The 18,182-nt window shown below is 42.8% G+C and overlaps 1 protein-coding gene across 1 annotated transcript; it reads right to left on the bottom strand.

Annotated features, from left to right (window-relative positions):
• Positions 1-4,250: 4,250 nt before the first annotated feature.
• Positions 4,251-15,143, bottom strand: LOC123481159 (zinc finger protein 239-like). The gene is made up of 2 exons (XM_045205691.1): positions 14,566-15,143; positions 4,251-5,065 (listed from the first exon to the last, which is right to left on the bottom strand). Exons 1-2 carry the CDS (start codon positions 14,963-14,965, stop codon positions 4,347-4,349), a joined length of 1,119 nt encoding a protein of 372 aa, XP_045061626.1. The 5' UTR covers positions 14,966-15,143; the 3' UTR covers positions 4,251-4,346.
• Positions 15,144-18,182: the final 3,039 nt, after the last annotated feature.

Raw genomic sequence — 18,182 nt, forward strand, 5'->3', positions numbered from 1 at the left:
AAAAAGAATCCGTCCACTAGATAACACGTCACACTCTGGCAGCATCGCCTGAAATACGCACATCGCCATCTACTGACTGGAGTGGGTAGCGCAGCTGGTTAAATGTTTTCTTTTCTTTTCAGACAAAAAGTTATTTTGTTATTCATATCAATAAATAATCATATTATATGGAAACCTAGAAAGACACGCACGTGTTAATCAGTGCAGATGTTTAATGATTGAGAATGTAAAACTTACTATACTACTGCACATCTGCATTCAGGAAATCAGTCAAACAAACGGATAATATCACAATAAGCAGCTAGGTCTATACTGCTCCTACATGGTGTAACAATACATCATATAGATGTATATAATGAACAGACTAGGTCTACACTGCTCCTACATGGTGTAACAATACATCATGTAGATGTATATAATGAACAGACTAGGTCTATACTGCTCCTACATGGTGTAACAATACATCATATAGATGTATATAATGAACAGACTAGGTCTATACTGCTCCTACATGGTGTAACAATACATCATATAGATGTATATAATGAACAGACTAGGTCTATACTGCTCCTACATGGTGTAACAATACATCATGTAGATGTATATAATGAACAGACTAGGTCTATACTGCTCCTACATGGTGTAACAATACATCATATAGATGTATATAATGAACAGACTAGGTCTATACTGCTCCTACATGGTGTAACAATACATAATATAGATGTATATAATGAACAGACTAGGTCTATACTGCTCCTACATGGTGTAACAATACATCATGTAGACGTATATAATGAACAGACTAGATCTATACTGCTCCTACATGGTGTAACAATACATCATGTAGACGTATATAATGAACAGACTAGGTCTATACTGGTCCTACATGGTGTAACAATACATCATGTAGACGTATATAATGAACAGACTAGGTCTATACTGCTCCTACATGGTGTAACAATACATCATGTAGACGTATATAATGAACAGACTAGGTCTATACTGCTCCTACATGGTGTAACAATACATCATGTAGATGTATATAATGAACAGACTAGGTCTATACTGCTCCTACATGGTGTAACAATACATCATATAGATGTATATAATGAACAGACTAGGTCTATACTGCTCCTACATGGTGTAACAATACATCATGTAGATGTATATAATGAACAGACTAGGTCTATACTGCTCCTACATGGTGTAACAATACATCATGTAGACGTATATAATGAACAGACTAGGTCTATACTGGTCCTACATGGTGTAACAATACATCATGTAGATGTATATAATGAACAGACTAGGTCTATACTGGTCCTACATGGTGTAACAATACATCATGTAGATGTATATAATGAACAGACTAGGTCTATACTGCTCCTACATGGTGTAACAATACAACTATGCAGATGTACAATACCAGTCAAAGGTTTTAGAACACCTACTCATTCAACGTTTTTTCTTTATTTTTTAATATATTTTGATTTGTTTAACACTTTTTGGTTACTACATGATTCCATATGTGTTATTTCATAGTTTTGATGTCTTCACTCTTATAATACAATGTAGAAAATAGTAAAAATAACGAAAAACCCTGGAATGAGTAGGTGTTCTAAAACGTTTGACTGGTACTATATATAATGGGCGTCCACTGGTGGCTAACACAGTTAATAAATATTAATTTAATGTATTTATTTTTCAGAAAAAAAATATGTTGCATTAATCAAATCCTTTTTACAATCATCACCTGTGGATTCTCTGACATGGTGGAAAAATACTGATGGGAACATTCATGAGGTAGTGAATGGTTTTAATGACAACTTATCATTGTTGTTATCAGAACAATGTCTGAGAGATATAAGAAAGATCAGGAATTTATTTGTATTTTTTTGGGGGGGACATGTATTTAACCCCAAATTTTTTGGCACTAAAATATATACTTCCGCTAATTTTTTCAACTGGTACCAGGGACCTTCAGACGAGTCTCGTGAGGCCTGGACGAGGTGTAAAGGCCACCTTTCCACAGAGGGGTCATATTAGTGTGTAGCCCCAAACTGTTCGGATGCTACAGACAGAAGTTGGCAGATCGGCTGTACTGACTTCAGTCCCAAGTGGCTTGTGAGGATCAGCGAAAAACGGAGAACACCGTGGTGTTCGTGAGAGTTTCATCTTTCCACAGAGGGGGGTTGTAGGCCAAACCCGTTCGGATGCTAGTCGATTTTGTGAGAAGACTAATTTTCGGGGGACGTCTCATGGTCTGACAAACCGCTACAATATGAGCCGTTTGTTTGACTGAAGGAAATGTAGTCGTAAAGTCTCACTCGTAAACAGGAAGTCAAGCTCTAGCTCTGTCACCGGTCCCGCATCTGTTATTCTGTACAGGCTTCCTTCTTTTCACTCTGTCATTTAGGTTAGTATTGTGGAGTAACTACAATGTTGTTGATCCACCCTCAGTTTTCTACTATCACAGCCATTAAAACTCTGTAACTGTTTTAATGTCACCATTGGCCTCATGGTGAAATCCCGGACCGGTTTCCTTCCTCTCCGGCAACTGAGTTAGGAAGGAGACCTGTTTCTTTGTAGTGACTGGATACACCATCCAAAGTGTAATGAATAACTTCACCATGCTCAAAAGGGATATTCAATGTCTGCTTTTTCAATTTTTACCCATCTACCAACAAATGATCTTCTTTGCGAGGCATTGGAAAACCTCCCTGGTCTTTGTTGTTGAATCTGTGTTTGAAATTCACTGCTCGACTGAGGGACCTGACAGATAATTGTATGTGTGGGGTAAAGAGATGAGATAGTCATTCAAAAAAATGCACACAGTGAGTCCATGCAACTTTATTATGTTACTTGTTAGGCAAATGTTTACTCCTGAACTTATTTAGGCTTGCCATAACAAAGGGGTTGAATACTTATTGACTCAAGATTTTTCAGCTTTTCATTTTTTAATTAATTTGTATAACAAATCTCACTTTGACATTATGGTGAATTGTCCTGCTACGGACCCCATCTTACCCATAATTAATTGCACCCACCTGGTGTCCCAGGTCTAAATCAGTCCCTGATTAGAGGGGAACAATGAAAAAAATGCAGTGGAACTGGCTTGGAGGTCCAGAGTTGAGTTTGAGGGGTCTATGCTATTCTAAGGGTAAACCACAGGTGTCCACCAGGTGTCACAAATTTACAATAACCATAAAAGCATTTCCATGCATTAATAAGCATTTATAATTTTATACATTTCCAATACATTTTCTTTGCAATATGGAGCACACGTGTGAAACTCACTCCTCAGCCTGAACTGTCCCCACTTGCGCCAAATAATTGCTAGCTTTCCGGTGGCGCCGACTGGTAAGACGATTCAGGAGGGCGGTCACGTGTGCTATCAATGCAGAGAGGTCCTGGGTTTGATCCTGGGTGTGAGCCAGATCAGGAGGAAGTGGCACGGTACTCGCTAAGCAAGCAGACGCGTTACACACGAAATACTCTTACACATCAACACATTTACTGAATGAAAGAAAACGACTAAATTCAATTATAGAATCAAGAAATGCAAATTATATTAATCTATTGAATACTTTATATTTTAAAATATCCAAATCATATAACAAGCAATATCTGAGGCTTTATACATGTATCAGATCAAAGTTAATAATTAAAACAAAATACATTCTGATTTGAGCTCAAATTAAATTTTAAAAAATGCCTTTTTTTTTGCAAGCTTTCATATATACACTGAGTATACAAAACATTAAGAACACCTGCTCTTTCCATTACATAGACTGACCAGGTGAATCCAGGTGAAAGCTATGATCCATTATTGATGTCACCTGTTAAATCCACTTCAATCAGCGTAGATGAAGGGGAGGAGACAGGTTAAAGAAATGTTTTTAAACCTTGAGACAATTGAGACATGGATTATGTATGTGTGCCATTCAGAGGGTGAATGGGCAAGACCAAATATTGAAGTGCCTTTGAACGGGGTATGGTAGTAGGTGCCAGGCGCACCGGTTTGTGTCAAGAACTGCAACACTGCTGGGTTTTTCACGTTAAACAGTTTCCCGTGTGTATCAAGAATGGTCCACTACCCAAAGGACATCCAGCCAACTTGACACAACTGTGGGAAAGCGTTGGAGTCGACATTGGGCCAGCATCCCTGTGGAACGCTTTCAACACCTTGTAGTCCATGCCCCGATGAATTGAGTCTGTTCTGAGGGCAAAATGGGGGGGGGGGGAGGGGGTGCAACTCAATATTAGGAAGGTGTTCCTAATGTTAGTTGTATTCATCGTACAATATGATTTCATGTGGCTTGAAGAAAAACACAAATTCCCAGTCAAAAACACAAGTCAGAACACAGCCTCTCTATTCTCTCATGTGATTTCAGGTCCTCTGACCGGGAAAATGTCTTTCCACAATGAGAGCAGTGGTATGTCTTCTCCTCCTTCTTCCCCTCCTGTGTATTTGTATGTTTATTTATATGTATTCTCTCATGCAATTTCAGGTTCCTTGAACCAGTAAATCTCTTGCCACACTGGGAGCATTGGAAGGGTTTTTCTCCAGTGTGTATTCTCTCATGTGATTTCAGGTTCCCTAACTGGTTACAAGTCATTCCACATTTGGAGCATTGGTAAGGCTTCTCTCCGGAGTGTATTCTCTTGTGTGTTTCCAGGTACCCTAGAGTAGTAAATCTCTTTCCACACTGGGAGCATTGGCAGGTCTTCCTCCCTACTAGGTGTATTTTTTCATGCTTATTCAGGTACCTTAACCATGTAAAACTCTTTCCACACTTGGAACATTTGAAAGGCCTTTCTGCAGTGTGTGTCCTCTCATGCTGTTTCAGGTTCCCTAACATAGTAAATCTCTTTCCACACTGGGAGCAGTGGTATGGCTTCTCCCCTGTGTGCGTTCTCTTATGGTGCCTAAGGTGCCCTAACCACCAAAAACTCTTTCCACAGAGGGAGCAGTGGTGTTGTCTTGCTGGTTTGGGCGTCTCTGGGTCTGGTTCCACTGAAGGACTCTTCCCGCTGTCAGAGTGAGAGTCTGGTCTCTCTCCTGCCAAAGACAGAGTATTTAGTTACAGAGACCTGAATGAAACCTCCACATGATAAAACTGTCTTCCTATGAGGTTTAATCCAGACCAGTAAGTAACTACTGACCTGAGGCCAGTTTTCATTTGTTTAGTTTCTACTTGGTGGCCGCAATAATAAAAATAATAAAACTCTAAAACCTCAAATCTAATCTTGCTTTCATAGAATGGCAGGTTTTTAGCTGATTGACCTTTGACCCGGTGACCTCTGTTCTAGGACCACTACCCCTGTTTTAGTACGTAGAAATGAAACTAGTGTGAACGGAAAACAATTATATTGAAATTGTTAATTTTTTTGTCATTTAGCAGATACTCTTATCCAGAGCAATTAGGGTTAAGTGCCTTGCTCAAGGGCACATTGACAGATCTTTCACCTAGTAACCTTTCGGTTACTAGCCCAACACTCTTAACCTGAAGAGGCTACCTGAAGAGGATCTAAGGCAACATATCAAGGAGCTGTGTCTCTGTTCCACTCCATCCACAGCGACAGATGGACAAGACTCTGTCCAGGACTCTATATTTAATGTTCCACTCCATCCACAGCGACTGTTGGACAAGACTCTGTCCAGGACTCTATATTGAATGTTCCGCTCCATCCACAGCGACTGACGGACAAGACTCTGTCCAGGACTCTATATTTAATGTTCCACTCCATCCACAGCAACTGATGGACAAGACTCTGTCCAGGACTCTATATTTAATGTTCCACTCCATCCACAGCGACTGATGGAGAAGACTCTGTCCAGGACTCTATATTTAATGTTCCACTCCATCCAGCGGTCTAGAGAACAGCGCCGGAGAAGATGGCTGCCGTTTTACAGCCCTCTAACCAATTGTACTATTATGTGTGTTTTTCCGCGTTATTTGTAATTTATTTTGTACATAATGTTTCTGCCATCGTCTCTTACAACCAAAAAGAGCTTCTGGATATCAGGACAGCGATTACTCACCTCGCATTGGACGAAGATTTTTTCTTCAACGAGGCGGTCGCGAAGGATATCCTACAGACACCCGACAAGGCCCAGATCCCCGTCATCCGCGTGAGGAAGAGACAGAGATATCGCGGACGCAGATCCGGGTGCCTTGTAAGGATCCGACGGCGAGCGAGTAAACTGCCTCTCCCATCAATCCTATTAGCCAACGTTCAATCTTTTGAGAATAAAATGGACGATTTAAGATTACGGTTATCCTACCAACGGGACATTAAAAACTGTAATATCTTATGTTTCACGGAGTCGTGGCTGAACGACAACAATGATAACATTCAGCTAGCAGGCTATACGCTACATCGGCAGGACAGAACGTCTGACTCTGGTAAGACAAGGGGTGGCGGTCTCTGTATATTTGTAAACAACAGCTGGTGCACAAAATCAAATACTAAGGAAGTCTCGAGGTTTTGCTCGCCTGAGGTAGAGTATCTTATGATAAGCTGTAGACCACACTATTTACCAAGAGAGTTTTCATCTATATTTTTCATAGCTGTCTATTTACCACCACAAACCAATGCTGGCATTAAGATTGCACTGAATGAGTTGTACAAGGCCATTAATCAACAGGAAAACGCTCATCCAGATGCAGCGCTCCTAGTGGCCGGGGACTTTAATGCAGGGAAACTTAAATCCGTTCTACCTAATTTCTACCAGCATGTTAAATGTGCAACCAGAGGGAAAAAAACTCTAGACCACCTTTACTCCACACACAGAGACGCATACAAAGCTCTCCCTCGCCCTCCATTTGGCAAATCTGACCATAACTCTATCCTCCTGATTCCTGCTTATAAGCAAAAACTGAAGCAGGAAGCACCAGTGATTCGGTTAATAAGAAAGTGGTCAGATGACGCAGATGCTAAGCTACAGGACTGTTTTGCTAGCACAGACTGGAACATGTTCCGGGATTCTTCAGACAGCATTGAGGAGTACACCACATCAGTCACTGGCTTCATCAATAAGTGCATCGATGATGTCGTCCCCACAGTGACCGTACGTACATACCCCAACCAGAAGCCATGGATTACAGGAAACATCCGCACTGAGCTAAAGGGTAGAGCTGCCGCTTTCAAGGAACGGGACTCTAACCCGGACGCTTATAAGAAATCCCGCTATGACCTCCGACGAACCATCAAACAGGCAAAGAGTCAATACAGGTCTAAGATTGAATCATACTACACTGGCTCTGACGCTCGTCGGATGTGGCAGAGCTTGAAAACTATTACAGACTACAAAGGGAAGCACAGCCGCGAGCTGCCCAGTGACACAAGCCTACCAGACGAGCTAAACCACTTCTATGCTCGCTTCGAGGCAAGCAACACTGAAGCATGCATGAGAGCACCAGCTGTTCCGGATGACTATGTTATCACGCTCTCCGTAGCCGATGTGAGTAAGACTTTTAAGCAGGTCAACATTCACAAGGCCGCAGGGCCAGACGGATTACCAGGACGTGTACTCCGAGCATGTGCTGACCAACTGGCAAGTGTCTTCACTGACATTTTCAACATGTCCCTGACTGAGTCTGTAATACCAACATGTTTCAAGCAGACCACCATAGTCCCCGTGCCCAAGAACTCTAAGATAACCTGCCTAAATGACTACCGACCCGTAGCACTGACGTCTGTAGCCATGAAGTGCTTTGAAAGACTGGTCATGGCTCACATCAACAGCATAATCCCAGAAACCCTAGACCCACTCCAATTTGCATACCGCCCCAACAGATCCACAGATGATGCAATCTCTATCGCACTCCACACTGCCCTTTCCCACCTGGACAAGAGGAACACCTACCTGAGAATGCTATTCATTGACTACAGCTCAGCATTCAACAACATAGTGCCCTCTAAGCTCATCACTAAGCTAAGGATCCTGGGACTAAACACCTCCCTCTGCAACTGGATCCTGGACTTCCTGACGGGCCGCCCCCAGGTGGTAAGGGTAGGAAACAACACATCTGCCACACTGATCCTCAACACGGGGGCCCCTCAGGGGTGCGTGCTCAGTCCCCTCCTGTACTCTCTGTTCACCCATGACTGCATGGCCAGGCACGACTCCAACACCATCATTAAGTTTGCCGACGACACAACAGTGGTAGGCCTGATCACCGACAACGATGAGACAGCCTATAGGGAGGAGGTCAGAGATCTGGCCGTGTGGTGCCAGGACAACAACCTCTTCCTCAACGTGACCAAGACAAAGGAGATGATTGTGGACTACAGGATAAAAAAGAGGACTGAGCACGCCCCCATTCTCATCGACGGGGCTGTAGTGGAACAGGTTGAGAGCTTCAAGTTCCTTGGTGTCCACATCACCAACGAACTATCATGGTCCAAACACACCAAGACAGTCGTGAAGAGGGCACGACAAAGCCTATTCCCCCTCAGGAGACTAAAAAGATTTGGCATGGGTCCTCAGATCCTCAAAAAATTCTACAGCTGCACCATCGAGAGCATCCTGACTGGTTGCATCACCGCCTGGTATGGCAACTGCTTGGCCTCTGACCGCAAGGCACTACAGAGGGTAGTGCGTACGGCCCAGTACATCACTGGGGCAAAGCTCCCCTGCCATCCAGGACCTCTATACCAGGCGGTGTCAGAGGAAGGCCCTCAAAATTGTCAAAGACTCCAGCCACCCTAGTCATAGACTGTTCTCTCTGCTACCGCACGGCAAGCGGTACCGGAGTGCCAAGTCTAGGTCCAAAAGACTTCTCAACAGCTTCTACCCCCAAGCCATAAGACTCCTGAACAGCTAATCATGGCTACCCGGACTATTTGCACTGCCCCCCCACCCCATCCCTTTTTACGCTGCTGCTACTCTGTTAAGTATTTATGCATAGTCACTTTAACTCTACCCACATGTACATATTACCTCAACTACCTCAACTAGCCGGTGCCCCCGCACATTGACTCTGCAACGGTACCCCCTGTATATATAGCCTCCCTACTGTCACTTTATTTTACTGTATATATAGCCTCCCTACTGTCACTTTATTTTACTTCTGCTCTTTTTTTCTCAACACTTTTTTTGTTGTTGTTTTATTCTTACTTTTTTTGTTTAAAATAAATGCACTGTTGGTTAAGGGCTGTAAGTAAGCATTTCACTGTAATGTCTGCACCTGTTGTATTCGGCGCATGTGACCAATAAAATTTGATTTGATTTGATTTTATATTTAAAATGTTCCACTCCATCCACAGCGACTGATAGACAAAGACTAGTCAGTATAGGATACATTTATTAGACCTAAGTTCCTCAGCGTACACATCACTGACAATCTGAAATGGTCCACCCACACAGACAGTGTGGTGAAGAAGGCGCAACAGGGCCTCTTCAACCTCAGGAGGCTGAAGAAATTCGGCATGGCCCCTAAGAGCCTCAGAAACTTCTACAGATGCACCATTGAGAGCATCCTGTTGGGCACCGCCTGGTACAGTAACTGCACCATCCGCAACCATAGGACTAGTCAGTATAGGATACATGTATTAACCCTAATGGATAAATAGACTAGTCAGTATAGGATACATTTATTAGACCTAATGGATAAATAGACTAGTCAGTATAGGATACATTTATTAGACCTAATGGATAAATAGACTAGTCAGTATAGGATACATTTATTAGACCTAATAGATAAATAGACTAGTCAGTATAGGATACATTTATTAGACCTAATGGATAAATAGACTAGTCAATATAGGATACATTTATTAGACCTAATGGATAAATAGACTAGTCAGTATAGGATACATTTATTAGACCTAATGGATAAATAGACTAGTCAGTATAGGATACATTTTAAGTGTACATTACTGTTATTTGGTAAGCTACAACACATAAAGGGCAATCTGCAGTTCAAACAACAACAAAGCAGCCACTCTGCCACTGTTTTGGTATATAGCTGAGGTATGTGGTTGGAGAAATTCATATACAGAGCTATGGATGCATGAGATCAACACTATAGTTTTAACCATGTTTTGAGTTTATAAGTCTTTGTTTACAATTAGGCCTACATTGTTTGCAAACAATGACGTAAAACAAACTTATATTTCGGGTTCTGATGGGGTACGACAATTGAACTTAGGTCATTGGGCATTTAGAAGTTATATTCTCCAAGAATCAATAGCTAGGCCATATATCATTAATTTAAAAGTCCCAAAATTCATGTACCAATGCATGTACCAACCCCATTTTGTTAGTAGCCCCCACTCTTTGCATCAATCTCTACAGTACCATCAATACCGTCAAAACTATTTATTTGAGTTTTTTTTATACATTTTAATATTTGTAGCTACTTTTTAGGTAAATACCTGCAGTCAACTTGTGCAATATGTTAGGAGATAAAGCAGGTTGCGTTCTTCATTTCACCTGACACATTATTTTACATTATGAAGCTGTCCGTAGTTCCCCAGAACAGTTGAGCCAGTCACGTGTTTGTTTGTAAATGGTACAACAGGAGAAAGTGGGAGCAGGTGAGTCCAGGTGAGTCCAGGTGAGTCCATTGGGTCCAGCTGTGTGTTGACAGGAGTCCCGTTTTATACTGAAAGTCAACAGTGTTTTTTTGTTTTGTTTCAACAGAGTGATCAGGGACGTGCAACTATAGTTTTCCTTCACAGAAAATACATTAGTGCAACACATTCGGCAGAAAATAGCTTCATTTTCGTCAGACGACAACAGAAGTGCAACGCTATTTAGCTGGCAGCCACACAAGTAAAATATCTTACAATGGAAAAAGCAAGGTCATTTTTTTGCAAAAACGATGCATGGCCATTATATTTCTAAATGTTTATCATAGAAAGAATGTAGCCAGCTACATCTCCTAATGTTTTGCTTAAAGATAATCTTGCATTTTACTGAGAAAAGTAGGCTAGCTACACCAAGGAAAGTACTGGAGAAAAGTAGCTAGAAATCAGTCAGAGCGCCAGAAAGGTGTCTGCTGATAGAAAGGTGTCTGCTGATAGAACGGCCGTTCCTGAATTCTCATCTGAGTGGAGAACTGCAGCTGAAGCACAACATTAGTCTGATGCTGAAATTACAATAAGAAGCATTTTAGATCTGTGTTTACAGAATTACATTTTGAAATTACATTTTGTTTACAAAACGCGGCAAGAGATTTCTTATGCGTTCTCTTTTTTTCCTGTGTGAAAAATGAAGAATTCTGCGTTAACGCAACCCCTAAGTTTGACTTGCTAGTTATCTAAGTACGTTACTGTATTATTAAGGTGACGGGGAGTCATATTGTGTAAGCTTTCTGCCGTGTTTGAGAAGTCAAAAGCCCTTTGGATGAGTTCTCTGTCCAGCTGCTTTCTTTTTCTCCTCTCTGCTCCTCCCCCGTCTTCTCAGAGCAGAGCAGGCAGGCCTGTTGCCCTAGTGCCCTCTAACCCTAAGAAGCTCTTTGTCATCTTCTCCTCCCTGCTGAATCCTCCTCCCCACCCCCCTCCTCCCTCTCTGAGGATGACTTCGTCAACCATTTTGAAAAGAATGTTGATGACATCCGATCCTCGTTTGTTAAGTCAAATGACACCGCTGGTCCTGCTCACACTGCCCTACCCTATGCTTTGACTTCTTTCTCCCCTCTCTCTCCAGATGAAATCTTGCGACTTGTGACGGCCGGCCGCCCAACAACCTGCCCGCTTGACCCTATCCCCTCCTCTCTTCTCCAGACCATTTCCGGAGACCTTCTCCCTTACCTCACCTCGCTCATCAACTCATCCTTGACCGCTGGCTATGTCCCTTCCGTCTTCGAGAGCGAGAGTTGCACCCCTTCTCAAAAAAACCTACACTCGATCCCTCCGATGTCAACAACTACAGACCAGTATCCCTTCTTTCTTTTCTCTCCAAAACTCTTGAGCGTGCCGTCTTTAGCCAACTCTCTTGCTATCTCTCTCAGAATGACCTTCTTGATCCAAACCAGTCAGGTTTCAAGACTGGTCATTCAACTGAGACTGCTCTTCTCTGTGTCACGGAGGCTCTCCGCACTGCTAAAGCTAACTCTCTCTCTCCTCTGCTCTTGTCCTTCTTGACCTATCTGCTGCCTTTGATACTGTGAACCATCAGATCCTCCTCTCCACCCTCTCCGAGTTGGGCATCTCCGGCGCGGCTCACTCTTGGATTGCATCCTACCTGACAGGTTGCTCCTACCAAGTGGCGTGGCGAGAATCTGTCTCCGCACCACGCGCTCTCACCACTGGTGTCCCCCAGGGCTCAGTTCTAGGCCCTCTCCTATTCTCGCTATACACCAAGTCACTTGGCTCTGTCATATCCTCACATGGCCTCTCCTATCATTGCTACGCAGACGACACACAACTAATCCGACACACACGTGGTCCTCTGTAGCTCAGCTGGTTGAGCACGGCGCTTGTAACGCCAAGGTAGTGGGTTCGATCCCCGGGACCACCCATACACAAAAAAAAATGTATGCACGCATGACTGTAAGTCGCTTTGGATAAAAGCGTCTGCTAAATGGCATATTAAAATAAATAAAAAATTAAATAATCTTCTCCTTTCCCCCTTCTGATAACCAGGTGGCGAATCGCATCTCTGCATGTCTGGCAGACATATCAGTGTGGATGACGGATCACCACCTCAAGCTGAACCTCGGCAAGACGGAGCTGCTCTTCCTCCCGGGGAAGGACTGCCCGTTCCATGATCTCGCCATCACGGTTGACAACTCCGTTGTGTCCTCCTCCCAGAGTGCAAAAAGCCTTGGCGTGACCCTGGACAACACCCTGTCGTTCTCCGCTAACATCAAGGCGGTGACCCGATCCTGTAGGTTCATGCTCTACAACATTCGGAGAGTACGACCCTGCCTTACACAGGAATCTCCCGTCTGGATTACTGCAACTCGCTGTTGACTGGGCTCCCTGCCTGTGCCATTAAACCCCTACAACTCATCCAGAACGCTGCAGCCCTTCTGGTGTTCAACCTTCCCAAGTTCTCTCACGTCACCCCGCTCCTCCGCACACTCCACTGGCTTCCAGTTGAAGCTCGCATCTGCTACAAGACCATGGTGCTTGCCTACGGAGCTGTGAGGGGAACGGCACCTCCGTACCTTCAGGCTCTGATCAGTCCCTACACCCAAACGAGGGCATTGCGTTCATCCACCTCTGGCCTGCTGGCCCCCCTACCTCTGCGGAAGCACAGTTCCCGCTCAGCCCAGTCAAAACTGTTCGCTGCTCTGGCACCCCAATGGTGGAACAAGCTCCCTCACGACGCCAGGACGGCGGAGTCACTCACCACCTTCCGGAGACACTTGAAACCCCACCACTTTAAGGAATACCTGGGATAGGATAAAGTAATCCTTCTACCACCCCCCCCCCTTACCCCACCCAAAAAAAAAAACATATTGTAAAGTGGTTATCCCACTGGCTATAAGGTGAATGCACCAATTTGTAAGTCGCTCTGGATAAGAGCGTCTGCTAAATGACGTAAATGTAAATGTAAATGTACACATGCTGCTTCAGAGCCAGTACTGTTCTTCCTTCAGAGAAGCATGCCTCAAAACTTTGTTAATTTGCACAATGCCTCTCGTTCATCTTCACTTGTAAATGTCCAAACTCACCAAAAACGCCATTCGGTAGCTCCTACCTACCTATGTATAACTTTATGAGGTGGATTTGCCTGTCTTTGCAATTTGTTTATTTTCGTTCGTTAGCTAATTTAGCTAGCAACCTCCATTGAAATTCGCTATTACTTGTGCTAATTTTGTTAGCATTCTGGTAACAGACACTCAATGGTATTCTTTGCGTTTTCTGGCGCCCCCTTGAGTACTAAGCCAGTAATACCATAAATCCCAGGTTGAGAGAAGAACGGTATGAAGATATGAAAATCTGGATACCGCCCAACCCTAGTGAATACCCAAGTCAGTACAGGAAACATTTTAAGTATACATTTTTGTTATTTTTGTAGGCTACTAGGTTAAACAATTGGGTCGTTCCATATGAATTCAACCTCTTTCTGACTGCACCCCTTTAGATTTGAACGAAACCTTCCAAACGTTTGCCCATGGTAGAAGCGGTCAGAAAGTAACTTTTTGGACCCGAATGCCAAAATATTCAGTGATAGAGACGCTCGAAGTTGACCCATTTTGCAGACCCCACCCCACAGGAAGATGGCGCTGACAAACATAGAAGCTCTGCTTTTAGTTCCTAAGCAACATTGCAGTATTTTTTTTAGTTTTTTTATGTGTTACTTCTTACATTATTAGCCCAGAACGTTTTTTTTTTAATTGTTAGATACTACTGCACTGTTGGAGCTCAAGCATTTCGCTACACCCGCAATAACATCTGCTAAATATTTGTATGTGACCAATGCATTTTGATTTGATTTGATGAGACATCCATGTCTTCATCACTGAAAAATATAAAAGGTTAAGTTTGATATCATGGTATGTGTAGAACCTCAGTAGAATGTCTGCCCCTTTAAAACCACATTTTGGTTCAACAACTGCAAACAGAGTTTGTGCCCGTTTTTAATATCGTACTTACTGGTGTCAATCAGATCTTCAGTCTCTGTCTCCTCCTCCTCCTTCACTCCCAAGACATCTTCCTCTTTTATTGAGATACCGTCCTCTTCCTCTTTCACTCTAAAAGGTTCTGCCTCTACTTTCACTATAACATCCTCTTCTTCTTTCAATGTGATAGCCTCCTCTTCCTCCTTCATCATTCTGAAAGCTTCTTCCTTCTCTTCTTTGGCTGTGACAGCCTCCTTCTCCTCCTCTTCTTCTTCTTTCACTCCAAAAACTGCATCCTCTTCCTCACCCCCGTGTCTTTTCACTCTAATATCCTCCTCTTCTTCTTTTACGACAATGTTCAGCCCCAGAGCTTCTTTCACCGTGCAGCAGACCTCCTCTTCTTTAGAAGGGGGGGAGTAGCTTAGTGCGCTCATGCTTGAGGATGTTAGCTAGCTAACTAAATATGTGAAATTAAAACGGGTTAACACGTAGACATACGTGTGTTTTAAAAACCAATGTCTAATATACACAGAATGTGTCTCGAAATCGACTATGTTTAGCAAGCTGCCAAAGATCATCCTTTTCAGGATTGTTTTGAACAAAGAAGCGTACCGTCCGTCCACTGGTTTACACGTCACACAGCATCCCCGACCTAAAATACAAACATCGCCGTCTGCTGACTGGAGTGGGTAATGCAGCTGAGGAAAAATATTCACTATTCAACCAAACAAAGTAATAAATAGATTCGACCCATTTAAAATGAGCAAATATGCTTTCCAAACAGGCCAGAAGGTATCTAAAACGATGTCGTTAGACGCTCTGGTTGCGTGCTATCAACTACTGTCTGTGATGAACTGGTACTCCATTTTCTTATAATAATAATAATAATAATAATAATAATATGCCATTTAGCAGACGCTTTTATCCAAAGCGACTTACAGTCATGTGTGCATACATTTTTACGTATGGGTGGTCCCGGGGATCAAACCCACTACCCTGGCGTTACAAGCGCCATGCTCTACCAATTGAGCTAAAGAGGACCACTTCTTAAAATCACAAGCTGTTTCCTTTACACACTTTAATTAATACTTTTATGTGCCATCCTCTGGGAATACATGACATATTGTTGTATAGGTTTTTACCCAAATAATTCAATTAAATTCAAAGCTGAGTGATGGCGAGGCATAAACGTTTGGTCCAGTGTACATGTATGAATGAATCTGCAACATACAGTATGTCATATTATTATATTATGTTCCCTACGTCTACCTCTATAAACGTTTGGTCCAGTGTACCTGATATTACCTAGTTCTACCTTTATAAACGTTTGGTTTGTCCGTTTGTAAATTCAGAGCGTTGTCAGATTGTCCGTTTGTAAATTCAGAGCGTTGTCAGATTGTCCGTTTGTAAATTCAGAGCGTTGTCAGATTGTCCGTTTGTAAATTCATAGCGTTGTCAGATTGTCCGTTTGTAAATTCAGAGCGGACACTGGACGCTCTGGTCGAGGAGTAGCGTTGATCCGTTCTGACCTCACAACGGCAGTCAAGCACCCAAGCTAACTGGCTAACTTGGCTAGTTACTTCCAGACACAAATTAGAGAACATCTCACTCTGACCATTTTACTCGCCCTAGCAGAGCTGGTTAGGCAGTTTTCATGTTATCCAGAGCGTTGGTGACTGTAACTGTGTAACTGCTGGCAACAATTTAATTACGCGTTTTTAACCACGTTTACTGACACCGGCCATATTCAACTGGTGTTGAGCGTTCGTAGATTCATCAGTTATTCTGCGCTCTGGTCTGGTACACTCAGACGAGACGAGGGTGCTCTGAAATCGGAGTAGACAGCCAGAGCGAATTTATGAAAGCGACCGAATGGCCATTAAGAACGCACGACGACTATACCACTAAGCTAAACTAAGAATGACGGGAATAATCAAGTCAATAACCTTTGGGTAGTTAGATAGTTAGCATATAGTTAATATACTGGCAAGTTTGATGTCTTAGTAGCCAACTAGCGTGGAACCCCGTATTATCAGCATTTTCAACAGCTTAAGAAATATATTACCTTCAACAGTGTTATCTTGTGATCAAGCCATCAATGTTTTGTGATTATTGGTTTCGTAAAAATGTTAACTAACGGGTTAGCAATTAGCATGTTTGACATTTCAGTGGAAATACTACTACTTTCAGCTTTTTGATAAGCGGTTTTGCAAAAACAATACGTTCGGTATTATCGGCATATGGTCCCCTGTTATTGGCCACCTTCCTATTTTGTTCAACTTCAAGATATATCCGTTTAATTTTGTTAAAAAAATAGACACCAACTGCTTCTTCTTCTGTGGATTTTATATGGCGGTTGGCAACCAACTTTAAGGTGCATTACCGCCACCAACTGGACTGGAGTGTGGACCAGAGACAGTGAAAGTCAAAAATCCTACCCAATAATCTCGTCTCCCTAAGGAAACGAAATACATAATGAAATACTACATCCTCTGAAGATTTCCCCAGCAGTTCACTTAATCCTGGCTCTTCAACCCCATTACTCCTCAAATCTAATAACAATCACTCCTTTTCTCTCACATATATTTCTGGCACTGAAATAAATCAAATCAAATCAAATTGTATTGGTCACATGCGCCGAATACAACAGGTGCAGACATCACAGTGAAATGCTTACTTACAGCCCTTAACCAACAGTGCATTTATTTTTAACAAAAAAGTAAAAATAAAACAACAACAAAAAAAGTGTTGAGAAAAAAAAGAGCAGAAGTAAAATAAAATAACAGTAGGGAGGCTATATATACAGGGGGGTACCGGTGCAGAGTCAATGTGCTGGGGCACCGGCTAGTTGAGGAAGTTGAAGTAATATGTACATGTGGGTAGAGTTAAAGTGACTATGCATAAATAATTAACAGAGTAGCAGCAGCGTAAAAAGGATGGGGTGGGGGGGGGGCAGTGCAAATAGTCCGGGTAGCCATGATTAGCTGTTCAGGAGTCTTATGGCTTGGGGGTAGAAGCTGTTGAACATGTTCCACTGTCTCCCATCTCCTATTGACAATAATCACACCTCCCAGTCGGATGTTTCCCCACCAGATTCAATGTACTATTGAGCCTTGTGTGTCCCAGTCTCCGCCTTGTGACTACACTTTCCTCCCTTCTCACTCGGCCTGAGGACCTCCCTGCCCCCACCTTTTCCTGGATCTTATACAGGTGTCTTCCCTTTCTCTCCTTGTTCCACAACTCTTGCCACTTATTTTTTAACCACTGTTCTTATTCACCCCTTGGCTTCTGCTTTACTGATTGACAATTCCATCTCAACATTAGGATGTTTAAGAGCCTGCTTGGCGATAATATCCACGTCCCTCATTCCCCTCTACTCCCCACATGAGCTGTTACCCAGAAGAACATAACACGCATCCCCATCTGTCTCACCCTATACAAGCACAGCAAAACATCATACAATACATCCTGTCTGCTCTGAGAAACACATGAGTTTAAAGCTAATCAGTGCTGCACAGGTGTCAGAGCAGATGACTACTGTCAAAGTGAGACGTGAATGCGGTAGGCGAAGTCAAACGCAGGACACCGAGCTACTGGAAACGATACTTTACTAACAAAGTAACCAGAATACAAAACAACCTCCAAACAGGG

The sequence above is a fragment of the Coregonus clupeaformis genome, chromosome 20 (genome assembly GCF_020615455.1).
Source record: "Coregonus clupeaformis isolate EN_2021a chromosome 20, ASM2061545v1, whole genome shotgun sequence".
NCBI lineage: Eukaryota > Metazoa > Chordata > Actinopteri > Salmoniformes > Salmonidae > Coregonus > Coregonus clupeaformis.